Consider the following 22,008-nt stretch of genomic DNA (forward strand, 5'->3'; position numbering starts at 1 on the left):
CACAAATAATAAATGAACCCACGCATCGCAACGGTAATACGATAGACCTAGTGCTTGTCAGGGGTATCACCGTTTCCAAAGTTACGATACTCCCGTGTACTAAAGTATTGTCCGATCATTACCTTATAAAATTCGAGGTTCAGACGCATGTTCGGCAAACTACTACTAATAATAACTGCTATAGCAGCCGCAACATTAATACGGCCACAACGACAACTCTTGCTGACCTATTGCCCTCGGTAATGGCACCATTCCCAAAGTATGTGGGCTCTATTGATAACCTCACTAACAACTTTAACCACGCGAAACCATTGATAACATAGCACCGCTAAAGTTAAAAAAGGCTCCAAAAAAGCGTACCCCGTGGTTTACAGAAGAAACTAGAGCTCAGAAATTATTATGTAGAAAGCTGGAACGCAAATGGCGCACGACTAAACTTGAGGTGCACCATCAAGCATTTAGTGATAGTTTAATAACTTATGAACGCATGCTTACCTTAGCTAAAGCTAAATATTACTCAAATCTCATCCACCGTAGTAAAAACGATCCTACATTTTTTTTTATTACGGTAGCATCGCTAACCCAACAAGGGACTACTTCCAGTAGCTCCACCCACTCAGCTGATGACTTTATGCAATTCTTTAGTAAGAAAATTGAAGTCATTAGAAAGGAGATTAAAGACAATGCGTCCCAGCTACAACTGGGTTCTATTAACACTGACACGATTGTATATACGGCGGATACGCCCCTCCAAAATAGTTTCTCTCGTTTTGAGGAAATAACATTAGAGGAATTGTTACAACGTGTAAATGGAATAAAACAAACATGTTTACTTGACCCACTTCCTGGGAAACTGATCAAGGAGCTCTTTGTATTATTAGGTCCATCAGTGCTAAATATTATAAACTTATCACTTTCGTCGGGCACTGTTCCCCTAGCATTCAAAAAAGCGGTTATTCATCCTATTCTTAAAAGACCTAGCCTCGATCCTGACCTCATGGTAAACTACCGACCGGTGTCTCACCTTCCCTTTATTTCAAAAATCCTCAAAAAAATTGTTGCGGAGCAGTTAAATGAACACTTAGCGTCTAACAATCTATGTGAAACCTTTCAATCCGGTTTCAGGGCAAATCACTCCACGGAGACAGCCCTCGCAAAAATGACTAATGATCTATTACTAACGATGGATTCTGATGTGTCATCTATGTTGCTGCTACTCGATCTTAGCGCTGCTTTCGATACCGTCGATCATAATATTTTATTAGAACGTATCAAAACACGAATTGGTATGTCAGACTTAGCCCTGTCTTGGTTTAACTCTTATCTTACTGATAGGATGCAGTGCGTCTCCCATAACAGTGTGACCTCGGACTACGTTAAGGTAACGTGTGGAGTTCCCCAGGGTTCAGTCCTTGGCCCTGCACTCTTCAGCATCTACATGCTGCCGCTAGGTGACATCATACGCAAATACGGTATTAGCTTTCACTGTTATGCTGATGACACACAACTCTACATGCCCCTAAAGCTGACCAACACGCCGGATTGTAGTCAGCTGGAGGCGTGTCTTAATGAAATTAAACAATGGATGTCCGCTAACTTTTTGCAACTCAACGCAAAAAAACTGGAAATGCTGATTATCGTTCCTGCTAGACACCGACCTCTATTTAATGATACAACTCTAACATTTGACAACCAAACAATTAAACAAGGCGACACGGTAAAGAATCTGGGTGTTATCTTCGACCCAACTCTCTCCTTTGAGTCACACATTATAAGCGTTACTAAAACGGCCTTCTTTCATCTCCGTAATATCGCTAAAATTTGCTTCATTCTGTCCACTAAAGACGCTGGTATCATTATCCATGCGTTTGTTACGTCTCGTCTCGATTACTGTAACGTACTTTTTTCGGGTCTCCCCATGTCTAGCATTAAAAGATTACAGTTGGTACAAAATGCGGCTGCTAGACTTTTGACAAGAACAAGAAAGTTTGATCATATTACGCCTGTACTGGCTCACCTGCACTGGCTTCCTGTGCACTTAAGATGTGACTTTAAGGTTTTACTACTTACGTATAAAATACTACACGGTCTAGCTCCATCCTATCTTGCCGATTGTATTGTACCATATGTCCCGGCAAGAAATCTGCGTTCAAAGGACTCCGGCTTATTAGTGATTCCCAAAGCCCAAAAAAAGTCTGTTGGCTATAGAGCGTTTTCATTTCGGGCTCCAGTACTCTGGAATGCCCTCCCGGTAAAAGTTCGAGATGCCACCTCAGTAGAAGCATTTAAGTCTCACCTTAAAACTCATTTGTATACTCTAGCCTTTAAATAGACTCCCTTTTTAGACCAGTTGATCTGCCGTTTCTTTTCTTTTTCTCCTATGTCCCACTCTCCCTTGTGGAGGGGGTCCGGTCCGATCCGGTGGCCATATACTGCTCGCCTGTGTATCGGCTGGGGACATCTCCGCGCTGCTGATCCGCCTCCGCTTGGGATGTTTTCCTGCTGGCTCCGCTGTGAACCGGACTCTCGCTGCTGTGTTGGATCCGCTTTGGACTGGACTCTTGCGACTGTGTTGGATCCATTATGGATTGAACTTTCACAGTATCATGTTAGACCCGCTCGACATCCATTGCTTTCCTCCTCTCCAAGGTTCGCATAGTCATCATTGTCACCGACGTCCCACTGGGTGTGAGTTTTCCTTGCCCTTATGTGGGCCTACCGAGGATGTTGTAGTGGTTTGTGCAGCCCTTTGAGACACTAGTGATTTAGGGCTATATAAGTAAACATTGATTAATTGATTGATAAGAAGGCGGGCTTATTTTCCGTATCCGTCACAATGAGAGACGAGGAGTGAAAGAGAAACGCCTGTTGTGTAAAGCCTGCAGCTAAAAGCAACTCGACCTGCCTCAGCTAATGCTAACGTTAGCTCTCGGCGAGAGCGTGTGACGCTACATGTGCGACAGTATGTGACGTATGTAAAAAAGCGGGCTTGTTTTACGTCTCTGTGAGAAGGACAGACGAGAAGGAGTGAGAAACGCCAGTAATGTAATGCACACAGCTTAAAGCAACAGTGTGAGAACACATAATCGAATATTACGATATAGTCATTTTCTATATCGCACAGAGACGAACCTGCGATATAGCGTATATATCGCCCAGCCCTACCCCATTCATTCTTTCCTTAACACGCATCAATTGTCCTGTCCCCTTAGCATAAAAACTGCCCCAAAGCATGATGTTTCCACCCCCATGCTTCACAGTAGGAATGGTGTTCTTGGGATGCAACGTAGTATTCTTCTTCCTCCAAACACGACAAGTTTATACCAAAAGGTTGTATTTTGGTTTAATCTGACCACATGAAATGTCATGTACTCTCTGGCAAGCTTCAGACGGGCCTGGACATGCACTGGCTTAAGCAGGGGGACACATCTGGCACTGCATGATTTGATTCCCTGTCGGCGTAGTGTGTTACTGATGGTAACCTTTGTTACTTTGGTCCCAGCTCTCTGCAGGTCATTCACCAGGTCCTCCCGTGTGGTCCTGGGATTTTTGCTCACCGTTCTCATGATCATTTTGACCCCCCAGGATGAGATCTTCCGTGGAGCCCCAAATCGAGGGAGATTATCAGTGGTCTTGTATGTCTTCCATTTTCTGTTAATTGCTCCCACAGTTGATATTGTCACACCAAGCTGCTTGCCTATTGTAGATTCACTCTTCCCAGTCTGGTGCAGGTCTACAATTCTGTTCCTAGTGTCCTTCAACAGTTCTTTGGTCTTGGCCATAGTGGAGTTTGGAGTCTGACTGTTTGAGGCTGTGGACAGGTGTCTTTTATACAGATAACGAGTTCAAACAAGTGCCATTAATACAGGTAACGAGTGGACGACAAAAGAGCTTCTTAAAGAAGAAGTTACAGACCTGTGAGAGCCAGAGATCTTCCTTGTTTGAAGTGACCACATACTTATTTTCCACCATAATTTACAAATATATTATTTAAAATTCCTTCAATGTGCGCTCTCAAGTGTGGGACACTATATATATATATATATAGACAGATTTGTGTCATGCAGAATCATGTCCAATCCACTGAAAATACCACAGGTGGACTCCAATTGATCTGTAGGAACATCTCAAGGATGATAAGTTGAAAAAGAATGCACCTAAGTTCACTTTTAAACTTCATGGCATTGGCTGTAAATACTTACATCTGAATTTTTTTTCTTTATTACATTTGCAATAAGTTCTAAAAAACGTTTTGACATTGTCAATATAGGTTATTGTGTGTAGAATGTTGAGGACCAAAAAAATATGTATTCCATTTTGGAATAAGGCTGTAACAAAAAAATATGGAAAAAGCGAAGTGCTGTGAATACTTTCAGGATTCACTGCAGTTAATTCCCTACAAATAATATTATTACTAATATTTCTCGCTACCTGAGACTCATTGATGTCATGGTCTCTCAGTAAATGTCGTCTGTGCTTACGTTAGACCTTGTAAAGACAGGTGTTAAGCTAAAGGAAACATTAAGGTAATTGGAATTTATGTGGGGCTCATTCTTAAATTAATATAAAAAAAAATGACCAACCTGCGATAGATTGAGTGCCGCCCGCGCCAGTAGATTTGAAATTTTAAGTATTTTTCATAGCCCAGTGCTTTATCCTGACTTCATTTATTTTCCACTGGTGGTTGAATGGAAAGATCTTGTCGGTCCTATGTGGCCACCAGTTGTTGTTCCCTGCTGTACTTGGTACTTCTGCTCCCATGTACATTAAAATGTCATAAGGTGCACAAGTAAACAAAGAGGTAAAAGGTAGCCGTGCAAGTATGCTCAGTACACCAGCAACCTAGACAACTGATTCCAAAATAGAATGCTCTTTGAAAGTAAATGACAGACAGTAGAGAATATTGCCAATCCTTTGGAAATATGTGCATGGACTTGAAAGGGCATTCTTCAGCCTTTTATTTATAGCTTAGCATCTCAACTACTGGCACTCTGTGTCATTAATCATAAATACAGCATTAACTAGAGCAGGGGTCACCAAACGTTTTGACTTGTGAGGCCACATTGGGTTAAAAGAGTATGGCTGGGACTGTGCATACACTTGTATGTGTAGGATCTAAATAATTCTTATCACTTTTCACCACGGACTGTAATTTGGGGACTCCTAGATTAGAGTGATGCAGTAGAACATAAATATGTTATGTATTTTTCACTGAAATGCAAATAGAAATGTTCTGATATTCTTCCTTAGCCTGGAGGTTTGGTTTAAGCATGTGTCAGGATTCCAACTAGTCATCACCCAAGTCAAGTCAATTGTTATGCAGCTTCACTTGCCTCCAGGGTGAAATTCTGGTGTCTACATACATTCTGAGACTGCAGTAAGAGTTGGTCTGTAAGGCGCTGAGGCAGGTCGGAACACAAGGTGGATTTAGTAAGTGAACAACTCAACAGTATTCCCGCTGGGCTTCCACTCCCACACCTATCCAGTGAACAAATTATTCACTTTCACCAGTTTTGCCTGGGTATCCATGGCCTTGGGACACGCAAGAGAGAAAAAATGCTTCAGTGTTACTAAGATGTTCTCTTAGTGGGATTGTTTTTTTTTTCTTCCCATTTCGCAACGTCAGGAATGTCTCTTTGCTATGAACGCTTCCCAGGTAGATTTTGCAATTCACCCTGGGCATTATCATGAAAACCGTTCATTGGTTACTTATTGGAATGAGCGATGTGGCCTAAAATCTATATCACAATATATATTGCAGCCACCTGCGATAAAGTTGTTATAAGGTCTGGGCGATTAATTTGAGTTTAATCACGGTGATCAGCTGTTGGCATATTTCCCTGATCAAACATGGCAGGACGGTTTGTTACAGCAGTAGTAAACAGTGGGGAAGCAACAATGCTTGGTAAAATCCTGCACAGAACAACCCACCTTTATTGACCGTGATTCTTTGTAGTTTGAGTGTTTTTGTGTCCGTGTATGTGAGCGACCAATACCGTTCAACCGTTGCGAAAGTCAGTCTTGTCACAATATAATTAATGTTTAATCAGGTATGTGCCTCAACCCCTTACACAGCTGGAAGTGCAGCCTAGAAAAGAAAATAATTCAATATGACTAACACTAACATAGAAGTTGAAACATAACATTTACAAACCCTGTTTCCATATGAGTTGGGAAATTGTGTTAGATGTAAATATAAACGAAAATACAATGATTTTCAAATAATTTTCAACCCATATTCAGTTGAATATGCTACAAAGACAACATATTTGATGTTCAAACTCAAACTTTATTTTTTTTTTGCGAATAATAATTAACTTAGAATTTCATGGCTGCAACACGTGCCAAAGTAGTTGGGAAAGGGCATGTTCACCACTCTGTTACATCACCTAACAACACTCAAAAAAAGGTTTAGGAACTGGGGAAACTTATTTTTGAAGCTTTGAAACTGGAATTCTTTCCCATTCTTGTTTAATGTAGAGATTCAGTCGTTCAACAGTCAGGAGTCTCCACTGTCGTATTTTACACTTCATAACGTGCCACACATTTTCGATGGGAGACAGGTCTGGACTGCAGGCGGGCCAGGAAAGTACCCGCACTCTTTTTTTACGAAGCCACGCTGTTGTAACACGTGCTGAATGTGGCTTGGCATTGTCTTGCTGGAATAAGCGGGGGCGTCCATGAAAATGACGGCACTTAGATGGCAGCATATTTTGTTCTAAAACCTGTATTTACCTTTCAGCATTAATGGTGCCTTCACAGATGTGTAAGTTACCCATGCCTTGGGCACTCATGTACCCCCCTACCATCACAGATGCTGGCTTTTGAACTTTGCGTCGATAACAGTCTGGATGGTTTGCTTCCTCTTTGGTCCGGATGACACAATGTCGAATATTTCTTAAAACAATACTATGCTTTGCTTAGTAGAGCATTAACTTGCACTTACAGATGTAGCGACAAACTGTATTTAGTGACAGTGGTTTTCTGAAGTGTTCCTGAGCCCATGTGGTGATATCCTTTAGAGATTGATGTCGGTTTTTGATACAGTGCCATCTGAGGGATCGAAGGTCACGGTCATTCATTGTATGTTTCCGGCCATAACGCTTACGTGGAGTGATTTCTCCAGATTCTCTGAACCTTTTGATGATATTATGAACCGTAGATGTTGAAATCCCTAAATTTCTTGCAATTGCACTTTGAGAAACTTTGTTCTTAAACTGTTTGACTATTTGCTCACGCAGTTGTGGACAAAGGGGTGTACCTCGCCCCGTCCTTTCTTGTGAAAGACGGAGTATTTTTGAGGAAGCTGTTTTTATACCCAATCATGGTACCCACCTGTTCCCAATTAGCCTGCACACCTGTGGGATGTTCCAAATAAGTGTTGGTTAGCATTCCGCAACTTTATCAGTATTTATTGCCACCTTTCCCAACTTCTTTGTCATGTGTTGCTGGCATTAAATTCTAAAGTTAATGATTATTTCCCCCCCCCCAAAAATTTTTTTTATCAGTTTGAACATTAAATATGTTGACTTTGTAGCATATTCAACTGAATATGGGTTGAAAATGATTTGCAAATCATTGTATTCCGTTTATATTTACATCTAACACAATTTCCCAACTCATATGGAAACGGAGTTTGTAATAAGTCTTCACTTTGTTGCTGTGTGTCTACTCTCCCTGGCTAACCACAATTGTTGTTGTTTGTTAGAATTTATCATCCATCATTAACTTCTCCACTTAATATAGCCAAGTCATCAGATTTTGGAGGTGAGCCGCATTGCCATTGTGAGGAGGAGGTGCTGCCATTGGGGGGAGGTTTGTCACTCCCCGCTGTGGGGAGTCCAATTGCACGCTCATTGCATTTGGCTCAGCATTGCGGACTGTAGCTAACTTTTGCTCAGTGATTCATTGAGGGCATTAGTTAGACTAATTATTCTGCACATTTCATTTATCATTAAAGATGGTCTTCTATCATATCCTACCTCGCTGTTGTTCACTTAAACCTGTTTGTCAGTTAATTCAAAGTCGCACTAACTAAATTTTTGGCTACTTTGAATTTACGTTGTTTTTCTTGATGTCCTGTGCCAACAGGAGAAGATCAATAAGTTGTACGAAAGGAAGCTCCATGGAGATTTTGACACCAACAACCACATTCAGAAAAAGAAAGAATTTAGAAACCCAAGGTATGCCACTTGGAAACACAAACAATTTTGGGCAGAAATCATTTCTGTTTTGCATGTGTATAGTGCCCAGCGGTTGTAATGTGCCACATTCACTCGGACTTTTACTAGTCAGAGTAGTTTTATTGCAACATACTTTTTACTTTTACTTGGGTATTTTTGTGACAAAGAAAGCTTGAAAGTTACTAGTGCTAGCTTATTAGCATGTAGCATTATCTCCTACTGTATTTACATTACCACATAGCTAATAAGCTGAAATGACCACAATCGTCCCGTAGGTACAATAGGCACACTGCGTATGGAGAGATAAGAGGACGTAAACTACAAATTCACCTGTAGCTGTGAAAATATAAGAAACTGTATTGTCTGACAAATCCAAAAAAAATAGTGCATTGAAGCATCCTGACTAAACAGTGACAGACAAGGCAGCAAAAATATTCAATGATTACTCTCAAACTAGTAAAGAGAACATGTACAGTATATCATGTGCTTTCATCTGTGTCAGGAAAAATGTTCCCATTTCACCCTACAAGAATTCCACTTTGAACTAGAGAAAACATGTTTTAGTAAATTGTATATGATTTTTATGTTTCACACACATTGACTACGGTAATAGTCCAACAAGCATTACAAAATACCTACTAAATAAATCAGAAGTTACTCAATTCTTGTAGTTTTTTCACGCATTACTTACTCAAGTAATTATTTTGATGACTACTTTTACTTTTTACTTTGTTTGGGTACTCTCCCCACCTCTAATTAAGGCATAAGACATTCAAGAATATTTACTCTGACTTTCTCCGCCAACTTCTTTTCTTTTTTCCCCACAAGTATTTACGAGAAGCTCATTCAGTTCTGCAGTATAGATGAACTGGGAACCAACTATCCAAATGATATGTTTGATCCACATGGCTGGTCAGAAGACTCCTACTATGAAGCCCTCGGTAAGTTTGTTCTTACACTGCATTGGGTTTTTACCCCTTACTGTTTTCAAGTTACTGTTTTTTAAAGCTGCACACTCAAAGTCCCAGATATTTCATTATGCAGTGTTATCTTATTAAACATCCCTCAACGACACATAACACATACTTTACCTGCTAAAGTAACTTGTAACGTTATTACTTTTTTTAAAGTACATTTTCCAATACTGGTTATGATTACTAAAACAATAATGCATACTTCTGAATCTTGCAGCCAAGGCCCAAAAAGTGGAGATGGACAAGCTTGAAAAAGCCAAGAAGGAGCGGACTAAGGTAAGGCTTAAATGGGAACTGTACTTTTTTGGAATTTTGCCTATCATTCACAATACTTATGTTAGACAAGCACACACATATTTTTCTTTTTTTTTCATGCATTCCAATGTGTAAATAAACACTAGTAAAAGTCAGCTAACGATGGAGATACTTGTATTTGATCTATTCTTCATATAAACACTCTAAAAAAAACTCCATTAGACATGGTTTTATATACATGCTTTAAGTATATCTGTAATGTGGTAACAGGCCCATTAATAATAGCATGTAATACTTAAGTATTTTGGTAGTTTTTAGCATACGCCAAATGATGAACCAGAACCCTGTGTTTTATAGCCTGAATATAAGGAGGATAAACTACGCGTTTTGTAGCACTATTGCTAAGTGCTAAACAAGAAATACAAACTACGAACATAATAAAATACTCACTTACAGTACAGTGTCTGCGCTCACTGGGATGCCGATTGATGAGATGTTAAACCTTCCCGTTTAGATGAAAAAATTATGTAAATCCTCACACAGGTAACAATTTGAAAAAAGAAAAAGAGGTTGGTGCAAACGACCATCTTTTCTTGTCTTTCTTGCCATCTCCAGGTCTAAGTTGAACGTCAAAGTTGACCAACAATGGCAGTGCTTCCCCAAAAAATTGTGACCCCCGTCCCCTAGGGAGAATTAAATATTACAAGCCCCCAGCTACAGACGCATCATCATATTCTGGTACGGAAAAAAAGCATGTTCCCCTGGTGTTGCATTGTGATCACGGTCCCGCTAATAGTAGCTCTTCGGTGTTAGTGCTTATATTAATGGTATCGCTAATAATTGGTTAATATGCGTGTCACAACATGTAAAGGGAGTATTGTTGGCAGATTTTGGAGGGCTTTAAAGGCCTACTGAAACCCACTACTACCGACCACGCAGTCTGATAGTTTATATATCAATGATGAAATATTAACATTGCAACACATGCCAATACGGCCTTTTTAGTTTACTAAATTGCAATTTTTAATTTCCTGCAAAGTTTCCTGTTGAAAATGTCACGGTATACTGACGCGTGCGTTTGACGTCACCGGTTGTAGCGGACATTTTTTTCCTGCCCGATCCAAGCTATAAGTAGTCTGCTTCAATCGCATAATTACACAGTATTCTGGACATCTGTGTTGCTGAATCTTTTGCAATTTGTTCAATTGATAATAGAGAAGTCAAAGTAGAAAGATGGAGGTGGGAAGCGGTGTATTGCGGCCGCCTTTAGCAACACTAACACAGCCAGTGTTTCCTTGTTTAAAATTCCCGAAGGTGAAGCTTTACTATGGAACAGAACGGTCAAGCGAACATGGTTCCCGACAACATGTCAACCGGCAGGTTTTGGTGAGAAAATTGTGCTAATAAGTCGGATCTTACCGTAGACATGAGCTTAGCTTGCGTCTTCCTGCAGCTGCGGACTATTACCTCCTCCCACCGTAGACACTGGCGGTCACCACACCCCTCCGACTTTCAGGTACCATATAACCTCACTAAAACACTAGTAACACAATAAGCAGATAAGGGATTTTCCAGAATTATTCTAGTAAATGTGTCTATTAACATCTAAATCGCTCTTACTGCCCTCGCCTTTTTTTAAATTTTTATTTTTAAACTTTTTTTTTCTAGTCCTTCACTCTCACTATCCTCATCCATGAATCTTTCATCCTCGCTCAAATTAATGGGGAAATTGTCGCTTTCTCGGTCCGAATCGCTCTTGCTGCTGGTGGCTATGATTGTAAACAATGTGAGGATGTGAGAAGCTCTACAACCAGTGACGTCACGCGCACATCGTCTGCTACTTCCGGTAAAGGCAAGGCTTTTTTATTAGCCACCAAAAGTTGAGAACTTTATCGTCGATGTTCTCTAATAAATAATTTCAGCAAAAATATGGCAATATCGCGAAATGATCAAGTATGACATTTAGAATGGACCTGCTATCCCCGTTTAAATAAGAAAATCTCATTTCAGTAGGCCTTAAAGGGGCAATAGACGCAAGTAAAATGAAAACTGAACTGAAATTATCACTTTTTTGTACTTTTTATGTGCAATGGCAATCAAGTTCCATTCCATGATGCAATGGCTCCTATTAGCTTCATCTATCCACCTCATACTTCCGTTTATTACAAATTACAAGTCATAAAAAAAGAGACATAGGGCTTGTAAAGGCAAAAGGTAAAATCTGGAAAAATATTAGTTTTTATCATTATATTATGTATAACCAACATGCGAATAAATCACTGTGCTCCTAGGCATGCCAAAATGTCATTCATGTGTAGGTTTATTTTTTTGCTATAGCTTTTTAAGAATTCATTATTGTTCTTTTAGAAAAAATGTGTAAGGAGAGCAATCCTTGACACATACTGCTGTCATCAGAAGCAGCACATCATTCCAGGAGCTGCATATTAGTCAGTAGGAGGACTAGAAAGAACATGTACCTTCCTGAATGAGCCGCTCTGATATTCATGTCCGAAATGTACTCAGTAGTATTCAGGTTAACATACAGTCTAGTGCATCCGGAAAGTATTGACACCGCCTTACATTTTTCACAGTTTATGTTAGAGCCGTATTCCAAAATGGAATACATTTAGTTTTGTCCTCAAAATTCTACACACAATACCCAATAATGAGAATGTGAAAATAGTTTTTTTGTTGTTGAAATATTTGCAAATGTATTAAATAAAAACTAAGAAATCAAATTTACATACCGTATTTTTCAGACTATAAGTCGCAGTTTTTAAGTGCGACTTATATTCAGGAGCGACTTATGTCTGAAATTATTAACATATTACCGTAAAATATCGAATAATATTATTTAGCTCATTCACGTAAGAGACTAGGCGTATAAGATTTCATCGGATTTAGCGATTAGGAGTGACAGATTGTTTGGTAAACTTACAGGTGCTGGTCATCTTATTAGAATATCATGAAAAAGTTGATTTATTTCATCAATTCCATTTAGAAAGTCAAACTTGTAGAATGTATACATTCATTCCAAACAGACTGATACATTTCAAGTGTTTTTGCCAAAAAGGAGATGATTATAGCTGACAACCAATGAAAACCCTAAATTCAACATCTCAGAAAATTAGAATATGGTGAAAAGGTCAGATATTGAAGACAGCTGGTGCCACACTCTAATTAGCTAACTAACTCAAAACACCTGGAAAAGCCTTTAAATGGTCTCATTTTGATTCTGCACGACACATAATCATGGGGAAGACTGCTGACTTGACAACTGTCCAAAAGATGACCATTGATACTTTAAAGAAGGAGGGCAAGACACAAAAGGTCATTGCCAAAGAGGTTGGATGTTCCCAGAGCTCTGTGTCCAAGCACATTAATAGAGAGGCGAAGGGAAGACAAAGTTGTGGTAGAAAAAAGTGTACAAGCAAGAGGGATAACCGCGCCCTGGAGAGGATTGTCAAACAAAACCGATTACAAAATGTGGGGGAGATCCACAAAGAGTGGACTGCAGCTGGAGTCAGTCCTTCAAGAACCACCACGCACCGACGTAGGCATTCCTTGTGTAAAGCCACTCTTGAATAAGAGAAAACGTCAAAAGCGTCTCGCCTGGGCTCAAGACAAAAAGGACTGGACTGCTGCTGAGTGGTCCAAAGTTATGTTTTCAGATGAAAGTACATTTTGTATCTCTTTTGGAAATCAAGGTCTCAGAGTCTGGAGGAAGACAGGAGAGGCACAGAATCCACGTTGCCTAAAGTCCAGTGTCAAATTTCCATAATTGGCAATGGTCTGGGGTGCCATGTCATCTGCTGGTGTTGGTCCACTGTGTTTCCTGAGGTCTAGGGTCAATGCAGCAGTCTACCAGGAAGTTTTAGAACACTTTATGCTGCCTGCCGCGGACCAATTTTATGGAGGTGAAGATTTCATTTTCCAACATGACTTGGCACCTGCACACAGTGCCAAATCTACCAGTACCTGGTATAAGGACAATGGTATCCCTGTTCTTGATTGGCCTGCAAACTCACCTGACCTTAACCCCATAGAAAACCTATGGGGTATTGTGAAGCGGAAGATGCGAGATGCCAGACCCAACAATGCTGAAAAGCTGAAGGCCACCATTAAAGCAACCTGGGCTCTCATAACACCTGAGTGCAACAGACTGGTCGACTCCATGCCACGCCGTATTGCTGCAACAATTCATGCAAAAGGAGCTGCAACTAAGTATTGATTGCCATACATGCTGAAACTTTTCATGTTCATACTTTTCAGTTGGCCCACATTTCTAAAAAATATTTTTTGGTACTAGTCGTAACTAATATTCAAATTTTCTGAGATACTGAATTTGGGATTTTCAGTTATTGTCAGTACTAATCATTAAAATTTAAAGAAATAAACATTTCAAATATATCACTATGTATGTAATGAATTGATATAATATGTACGTTTCACGTTCTGAATATAATTACTGAAATATACTTTTTCATGATATTCTAATAATATGAACAGCACCTGTATAGCATTTTCTATATGTTAGTTATTTGAATGACTCTTACCATAATGTTACGTCGACATACCAGGCACGTTCTCAGTTGGTTATTTGTGTCATATAACGTACACTTATTCAGCCTGTTGTTCACTGTTCTTTATTTTAAATTGCCTTTCAAATGTCTATTTTTGGTGTTGGGTTTTATCAAATAAATTCCCCCCAAAAAAGCGATTTATACACCAGTACGACTTACATATGTTTTTTTCCTTCTTTATTACGCATTTTCGGCAGGTGCGATTTGTACTCCGAAAAATACGGTAACTCTTCACTGCCTTTGATCAATACTTTGTTGATTCACCTATGATAGCAATTACAGCCTCAAGTATTTTTGAATATGATGCCCACAGGCTTGTCACACCTATCTTTGGGCAGTTCCATTCATCTTTGCAGCAGCTCTCAAGCTCCTTCAGGTTGTACACAGCCATTTTCAGATCTCTCAGAGATGTTGTGTCAGAGTTAAGTCCTGGCTCTGGCTGGGCTACTCACAGACATGTACAGAGTTGTCCTGAAGCCATTCCTATACCTTTCCAAATTGTGTCCAACTGACTGAATTTACCGCTGGTGTACTCCAATTGAGCTGTTAGAAAGGTTGGAATCAGTTTAAGCAGGATACACCTCCACTGACGTTTGAGCTTGAATTGAATTGAATTGAATTGAAATATTTATTTCAAACCTGCACAGTACAACTAAACACAGGTTTTTTTTTTCATGGTAATGACTGTGAATATTATGTGCATGAGATTTCTTAGTTTTTTATTTTTAAGACATTTTAAAAAGCCTTAAAACCTTTTTTACACTGTCTTTATGGGGTATTCTGTGTAAAATTTTAAGCAGCACTAAGTAACTTTTCAACCTTTACAAAATATTTGCATTACTTTTCAAATGATACATTGACTTAAAATAGATAAATGACACCTGTGTCATGGCCTGAGGCGGGTCTGTATTGCTTTTACAGGCACTAAGCTATCTTAAGGAGGGTGGCAGAAACCCTGCCACACAAAAAACTACAAATGTGCAGACTTGCTTTGCGTCATACGTCACTACTCCTTTCCCCATTCGTTGCAAAAATGTAAGTCGACGCAAACTTACTGCTATCTTGGCAGTAGCTGCAAAACAACCCAAAAACGAAAGGTTCTGTGTGAGGAGAAAAAAAAGGGAGGCTACCCAGATAAAAGGACAGTCAAGGAGCAACATTTGCTGGCTCAAAGACGAGGAGGGATTTCTGACCGATGCTTTGGCTCTGTTCCCGCTGGACTAGTACAGGGTTTCCCCTTATTGTAATTGAATGTGGGAAGTATTGTTGTCGGTTTATGAATGGTTATTTATTGGATTTAATGGGCGAAATAGTGGATCTCCCATTGGCTCCGCTGTAAGCATACTTTTATTTACGTTTAATATTAACAATACCAAAAAAATGTATATTACGATAGTTGTGAACAATAAGCAAAATTCAAAAAAAAAGTCCAGTTCCCCTTTAAGGACAAATAAATATATTCCATTTTGGAAAAAGGTTGTAACAAAACAAAATGTGGAAAAAGTGAATATCTTCCGGGTCCACTGAAGGAATGACATGAGTAATTTCAATAATTAATGTTACCAGCAGCACCCAATGGCTACTGAATAATGACAACGTCAATGTATTTCGAATGTAATAATACTGATGTTGTTTGTGTACAGATTGAGTTTGTCACAGGTACTAAGAAGGGCGCCAACGCATCCAGCACAGCAGCTTCCACCACCAACAGCAGCACGACAGCAGCGACAGGTAAACGTGCACACCGAAAAGAGGTTTGCCCCACGTTGAGCGAAAATCTGCTAATTATGGTCCCACGCATTTAAATGATAAATTATTTAGATACTCACCACTAATGAATGATAATGAAAGATGATAGCTAGAAGATTAAATCAGAATCATGGTGTAGTCATTGACGTGTTGGTCAGGCTACTGCGACAAATGCTCTACCATCTTTTGCGGGGCCACCTCAATATCACTAAAAAGCAGCTCACAGTGTTATGTGGTTGTTATAGGCGTTTTTCCAATGCTGCATCTACATAATCAAAACTGCTTGCCTGTCATTTCTGTGAGGCCTGGACAGATAAGAAATGTTGACGAAGCAATAATGTAGTCATAATATATAGTAATAATAATTATGCAAGTAACCCTTTCACACACAGTACATTGATTCCTCATTAGATTTTTTTTATCATTTAACTGGAAGTTCAATAACTTTTCTCAATTCACTCAAATAAATATTGAAGATCATGCTGTTCAGTTTTTTCCCCAGTTGAAAAAACTGAGTCGGGTGAATTTTTTTTTGTGTGTTGACCCCTGTCAGCCACCGTAAATTAAATAAAAAATGCTTCCACAACTGCAACATTGAGCTTTGCAATCATCTTTTGTTCTTCCAACTTGTTACTGTGCGATGCTTCTCATCAGCAACAATCAAGATTCTGTCACTGTTGGAAGCCAGCAGTCCTGCCTCCACTCACAGACATAAATTGTGGACGACTGACATGAGGGCTCACTCTCTTTGTTTAATTCTGCTATTGAACGGACGTGCCAAAGTTCTGAGAGTGATGCACAAAGTAAAACATCTTGCAACCTGTTCAGAAACAAAAGCCAAAGAAAGCAAACACACACATTGAACATGGCAATTTATCGTGTTCATTTTTGTTTATAGTGTGATCACTTGACTTATTATCAGCCCAGGACTAATTTCAGTACTAATTTACAATCACACGCTAATGTTCACCTTGTTGCACGTTTTAAGACCACACTATAACAATATTGACTGTCTGTAAATAGTGCTGCTGCAACACAAAGCACTATCATCTTACACCTATGTCATGCTGTAATATAAACTTAATGCTTTTTTACTATGTATTTTTAACGACCAAGGTCAATGAGATGGGTTTTGAGGGAATGAAACGGTCTATTTTCGGTGAAAAAAGTCACTGATGGAGAAAATATTTGAAAATGCTGAATTGTAATAGTCGAGCATCCACTGTAATTGATTTAATTGAGTTACTTATTTTATTATGTTAATTTTCCTTATAAATGATCCAAGTCAAACGGCATCTCCAAAAATAAGAACAATTTGGACAAATATACATTTTCACCTTTTTTTTTTTATATTTGCAAATTTTTTATCAAAGTGTAATGTGATCATCTTTGAAATAATACTTAGAATTGTTTAAAAACAAAACAAGGTAACATCTTTAAAATAGTACTTACAAACATTATTCAAAAACATAAAACAGAACAAGGTAATCAGTCAAATTGGTATCCTAGACGTCTAAATAAAAAAAAAAAAAGCTTAAAACAATATATTTTTTTGAAATAATCCAATTTTCGGTGTCAATTTAATCTGCTACATTTTTTATTGAGCTATAACTGGTTTAACTCCAGTAGGTTTTATAGTGAAGGTATGGGGGGGGGAAGGACACTCCAACTGAAATCTGACTTTTCTGTTTGCTTTCATTGGAAGACACTCAGAAGAGGAAGAGCAAGTGGGACTCCGCCATCCCTGCCACCCTGTCCCAGCCTACACTCATCACCACCACGTCAGCCACCCTGCCAGCCGTCGTCTCCGTAACAACCACTGCCAGCGGCACCAAGACCACCGTCATTTCTGCAGTGGGCACCATTGTAAAGAAAGCCAAACAGTGAACCAGCGGTTGCGCAGGTGATGAGATGCAATCCAAACCGGGTGTCCTATGTTTGTCAAACATGTGACAGCATTGGATAAGAGAGCAAACATTCCCTCACTACCTTCTATCTCTGGGATTATAAACTTTAATTTATCATCTGAATGGACTAAAGAACTCTACACTGCTATTATTTCATTCTTCTGTGTTGTCATCATTTGGTTCAAGCAGGCTGGCATCAGTTAAATGGAAATAGATGCAGAATGGCAGAAATGTAAATGAGGAATGCATGTCTGCTGTCCACGATGCTGGTGCAGAGGGGAATTTCTATTCTCGTCATTGTTATTGACTCATTTTGAGGTAAAAACATTTTTTGGACATGTAAATATTATATTGTTGATAAAGTGAATAAATGGATTTGATGTTGCCTTTTCAGTCAAATCCCTGTTGTATTTTGGTAATATAAACATATTGTCCACTTTGCTGCTTTTGCTGACGATGATCAAAAGGTGTCCATATGTAGTCGTTTTGTAGATAATATTTTCCCTCTCTTCCGCTTCTGACTTCCATCTTAATGCTTCAAGATTTCAGTTGACTGGCTGCAGGATTATCACCGATTCTTTTGTGAGCAGCAAATAGTCTAATAACATAATCTGTTGCACAGTAAGATATGAAATGTGGGCGTGAACTGTCAGCAAAACACACATTTTTTAATTTTTTTTTTCAATCAATACAACGTTAAAGCTGTGTTCTGAAAATATATTGTTGATATTTACAGAGGGCTTCACGGTGGAAGAGGGGTTAGTGCGTCTGCCTCACAATACGAAGGTCCTGAGTAGTCCTGGGTTCAATCCCGGGCTCGGGATCTTTCTGTGAGGAGTTTGCATGTCCTCCCCGTGAATGCGTGGGTTCCCTCCGGCTACTCCGGCTTCCTCCCACTTCCAAAGACATGCACCTGGGGATAGGTTGATTGGCAACACTAAATTAGCCCTGGTGTGTGAATGTGAGTGTGAATGTTGTCTGTCTATCTGTGTTGGCCCTGTAATGAGGTGGCGACTGGTCCAGGGTGTACCCCGCCTTCCGCCCAATTGTAGCTGAGATAGGCACCAGCGCCCCCCGCGACCCCAAAGGGAATAAGCGTTAGAAATGGATGGATGGATCTTTACAGAATAGAGCATATAGAAACACTGTAAATAATTTTTTATGACCTACTGGAATGTACATTTAAGTTAAAACCACTATTTCCTAATATATTATTGAATTCCCTCTTCATTAAAATTTATGCTGCAATTTCTTTTTTCGCAGCAAGAATGCATCAGCAGCTCTGACATCAATCTTCATCACCTATTTGGGAAGGATACTGTTACTATTCTAAAATAACAATTCCTGAAACTTTATGGTACCCCAGACTGATCATGGACTGTACTATATTTGCACCAGGTATTTCTTTTAATCTTCTACATGAATGTTATATAACTGTTGAATTGTAAAACTCTGTCACTGTTTACACCAAAGCACACCACTATGTGCAACAGAGGCTTAGTCACATTGGGAAACAAGGTGCAGCACACATTAGGAAGTACAGTGTTCCCTCACTACTTTGTAGTTCACTTACTACTGTGAACTATTTTGTTTTTGTACAAATTTTATTACAAACAAATTGTTGAATAACTCGCTTTAAAATCATGTCATTAGTTTATTAAGATCCCATTCTTTCTGGGGTCCAACAAAATTATACAGACAAAAAGATAAAACAAAAACACCTTATCCAGCAAAAACACAATACCAGGATAAAACATTTCAAAATAAAACCGCATTGTGAACTTAAAGCATATTATTTTAGTATACAACACAAGTCTCTTGTAATTTACATATACAAGTACCCATTCATATACACGCAAAAACTGTACAAATACAATTATGGTATGTAAATATACATATCCATACTCAATATTTACATCTTATAACATGTCAAACTCAAGGCCTTCCACCTCATTTTATGTGGCCCTCAAAAGCCTGGAAATAATATGCTTCAAAGTACCTGATTTTTTCTTACCAAATGTATTAGTTCTTTCCATTTTAACATTTAAAAAAGTACATATACTGCGTGCAAATGCATATCTTTTAAAATGTGATATCATCTAATAATGCAAAATACATATCATACACTCAAACGTTTTTTGTTAAAATAGAATAAAAATAGTTAAATATCTGCTTGACCTATGAGTTCAAATCAAGTTATCAAATTGTAAACTGTAAAAAATAATAGATTTTACAGTAGAATTTTGGTGATGGAGCTGCCAGTTTTTACCGTAATAAACATAGATTTTATCGTAAAAAACTGTCCGGTCAGTTGCATGAATTACACCGTAAAAAATCAGTGTTATTGTTTTTGCAGTCCATTTACAGTAATATGCTGTAAAAACCACCTGCAAATTTTACACTAAAATTCTGGTGACTAAGCTGCTAGTATTTTTACAGTCAAATTTAAAGATTTATTTACAGGGTGTGTGGCAATTATGTAATATGAGACTAATCCTTATACATTTACATCCATACATTATTCACTGTTATACGTGACACTCAATGAAAACAAGATTTTTACGCCTGAACATTAAATATTTTTGTGTTATATCTTAGTTTTATCCCAAAAAAATATATACATTCATCAATATGTAATAATATGCACAGTCAAAGAAATATTGGAATATATGTAAATGTTTGTTGCATGATCAGATAATAGTAAAGTTTAATACAACTACATGCAATATTTCTGTCAAAATTGAAAATATTACATTTCGCAAAAATTATTAATTGGTTTTTAAGTTGTCGTGAACCACATAAAACGATGTGGCGGGCCGGATCTGTCCCCCGGGCCTTAAATTTGACATGATTATTTTTAAAGCGTGTGAAGCATAGAAAGTTTTTAAAAAGGTGTGTGTAGGGCATATAAATATGTTAAATGCATATAATCATGTAATCCCTTAAATAGCGTCTGTAACGTAACTCCTGTGATAATCATAGGAACTCTGTACTGTAAATATATCAGAGTACATACAAATGTATGTTAACAGATTATATTTCGAATGCATTTATTAATGTGAAACATTGCATTTTCACATGCACAGTTGTATTTTGTTGTGTCATTACATGATTTCACCCCTATGGCCACTCTTTTTTGTGTGTTAGGAAGTTATATTACATACACGTTTGACAAAGATTTTGTAGTTGTTAGTTGTAAATTTCACTGAATTGTCACCAAGGTCCGCTGGAGCTAATTTATCATTTTGGGGCGGACAAAGGGGATGGATGTGTGTGTGTTGGGGGGAGCATTCATCCATGAATGAACTCCGTCAGTAGAAAGCAGGCACAGTTTTTTTTATGTAAATTAGTGAGGAGTTAACCAGAGTGGGATCAGACTTTACTGTGCAAGTGGAGCGATAACTGTCTCAAGTAGTTTTCCAGTAGTTTGTCTGCAGTTAGCTCTTGCGTGGACCTTCATGCTGCCACTTCACCAGGACAACATCTAGTTCCTAGTAAGTAACATTTCACGTCATAGTTGCATTGTTTTCAGAGGACACTGTCAAGGTTATTACAATTGAGTATTTCAGTTGAGTTTTCTCTTTATCATACTGTAAGTTTTGACTTGTGAAGGGGTTATAAAGAGATCAATTAAGACTAAATTCCCTTAGGGGTCTTAGATACATGTAGTAACCTGATTAAGATGCCTTAAATCAGTAATTGAGTGTTTTGTTGTTTTCAGTATGAGACAAATACTTGCAGCAACTATGCTGCTCCTGCTTACAGTACACTATGGAAAGTTATTGTTGTAAAAGCTGAATAGTATTCACACAAGTGTTATTGTGCAACACAATTATTAATAGGGTGGAATGTTGTTAATAAATTTGCCTCAGGACAAGGTTTGAATCTCAGTTTGAGTATCTGTGTGTGGCGTTTGCATGTTTCCTAAGTGCATGCATGGGATTTTTATCTGGTAATGCAGGTTTTCTTCATAATTCTGTAAATATGCACTCCAGATTACATAAATTAGTGCTATTTAATTTGCGAGAATCTCAGTTTTTATTTATATTTCAACAAAAACCTTAGCACTTTTTGCTAGATGGTAGGATAATCTTTAACATTTTGACCATTCTCCTGTTAAATAGCACCGTGTATACTCCATACCAGTCTTTTTCAACCACTGTGCCGCTGCACACTATTGTGCCTTGAGATAGTCTGGTGTGCCGAGGGAGATTATCTAATTTCACCTATTTGGGGTAAAAAATATTTTTTGCAAACCAGTAATTATAGTCTGCAAATGATGTGTTGTTGTTGAGTGTCTGTGCTGTCTAGAGCTCAGCAGAGTAACCGTGTAATACTCTTCCATATCAGTAGGTTG

At 38.5% G+C, this 22,008-nt stretch overlaps 1 protein-coding gene across 4 annotated transcripts in view; it reads left to right on the forward strand.

The window, feature by feature from the left end:
* Positions 1–18,050, forward strand: part of sap30bp (SAP30 binding protein) — a 48,043-nt gene extending 29,993 nt beyond the window's left edge. For all 4 annotated transcript variants that reach the window (XM_061908817.1, XM_061908818.1, XM_061908819.1 and 1 more), the window contains exons 6-10: positions 8,092–8,183; positions 9,012–9,124; positions 9,375–9,433; positions 15,639–15,726; positions 17,450–18,050. In XM_061908817.1, coding sequence (XP_061764801.1) covers positions 8,092–8,183; positions 9,012–9,124; positions 9,375–9,433; positions 15,639–15,726; positions 17,450–17,631 — 534 coding nt within the window. In that variant the 3' untranslated portion in view covers positions 17,632–18,050. The remainder of the gene's footprint in view (positions 1–8,091; positions 8,184–9,011; positions 9,125–9,374; positions 9,434–15,638; positions 15,727–17,449) is intronic.
* The last annotated feature ends 3,958 nt before the right edge of the window (positions 18,051–22,008 follow it).

This window comes from Nerophis ophidion, linkage group LG08 (assembly GCF_033978795.1).
Source record: "Nerophis ophidion isolate RoL-2023_Sa linkage group LG08, RoL_Noph_v1.0, whole genome shotgun sequence".
Lineage (NCBI taxonomy): Eukaryota > Metazoa > Chordata > Actinopteri > Syngnathiformes > Syngnathidae > Nerophis > Nerophis ophidion.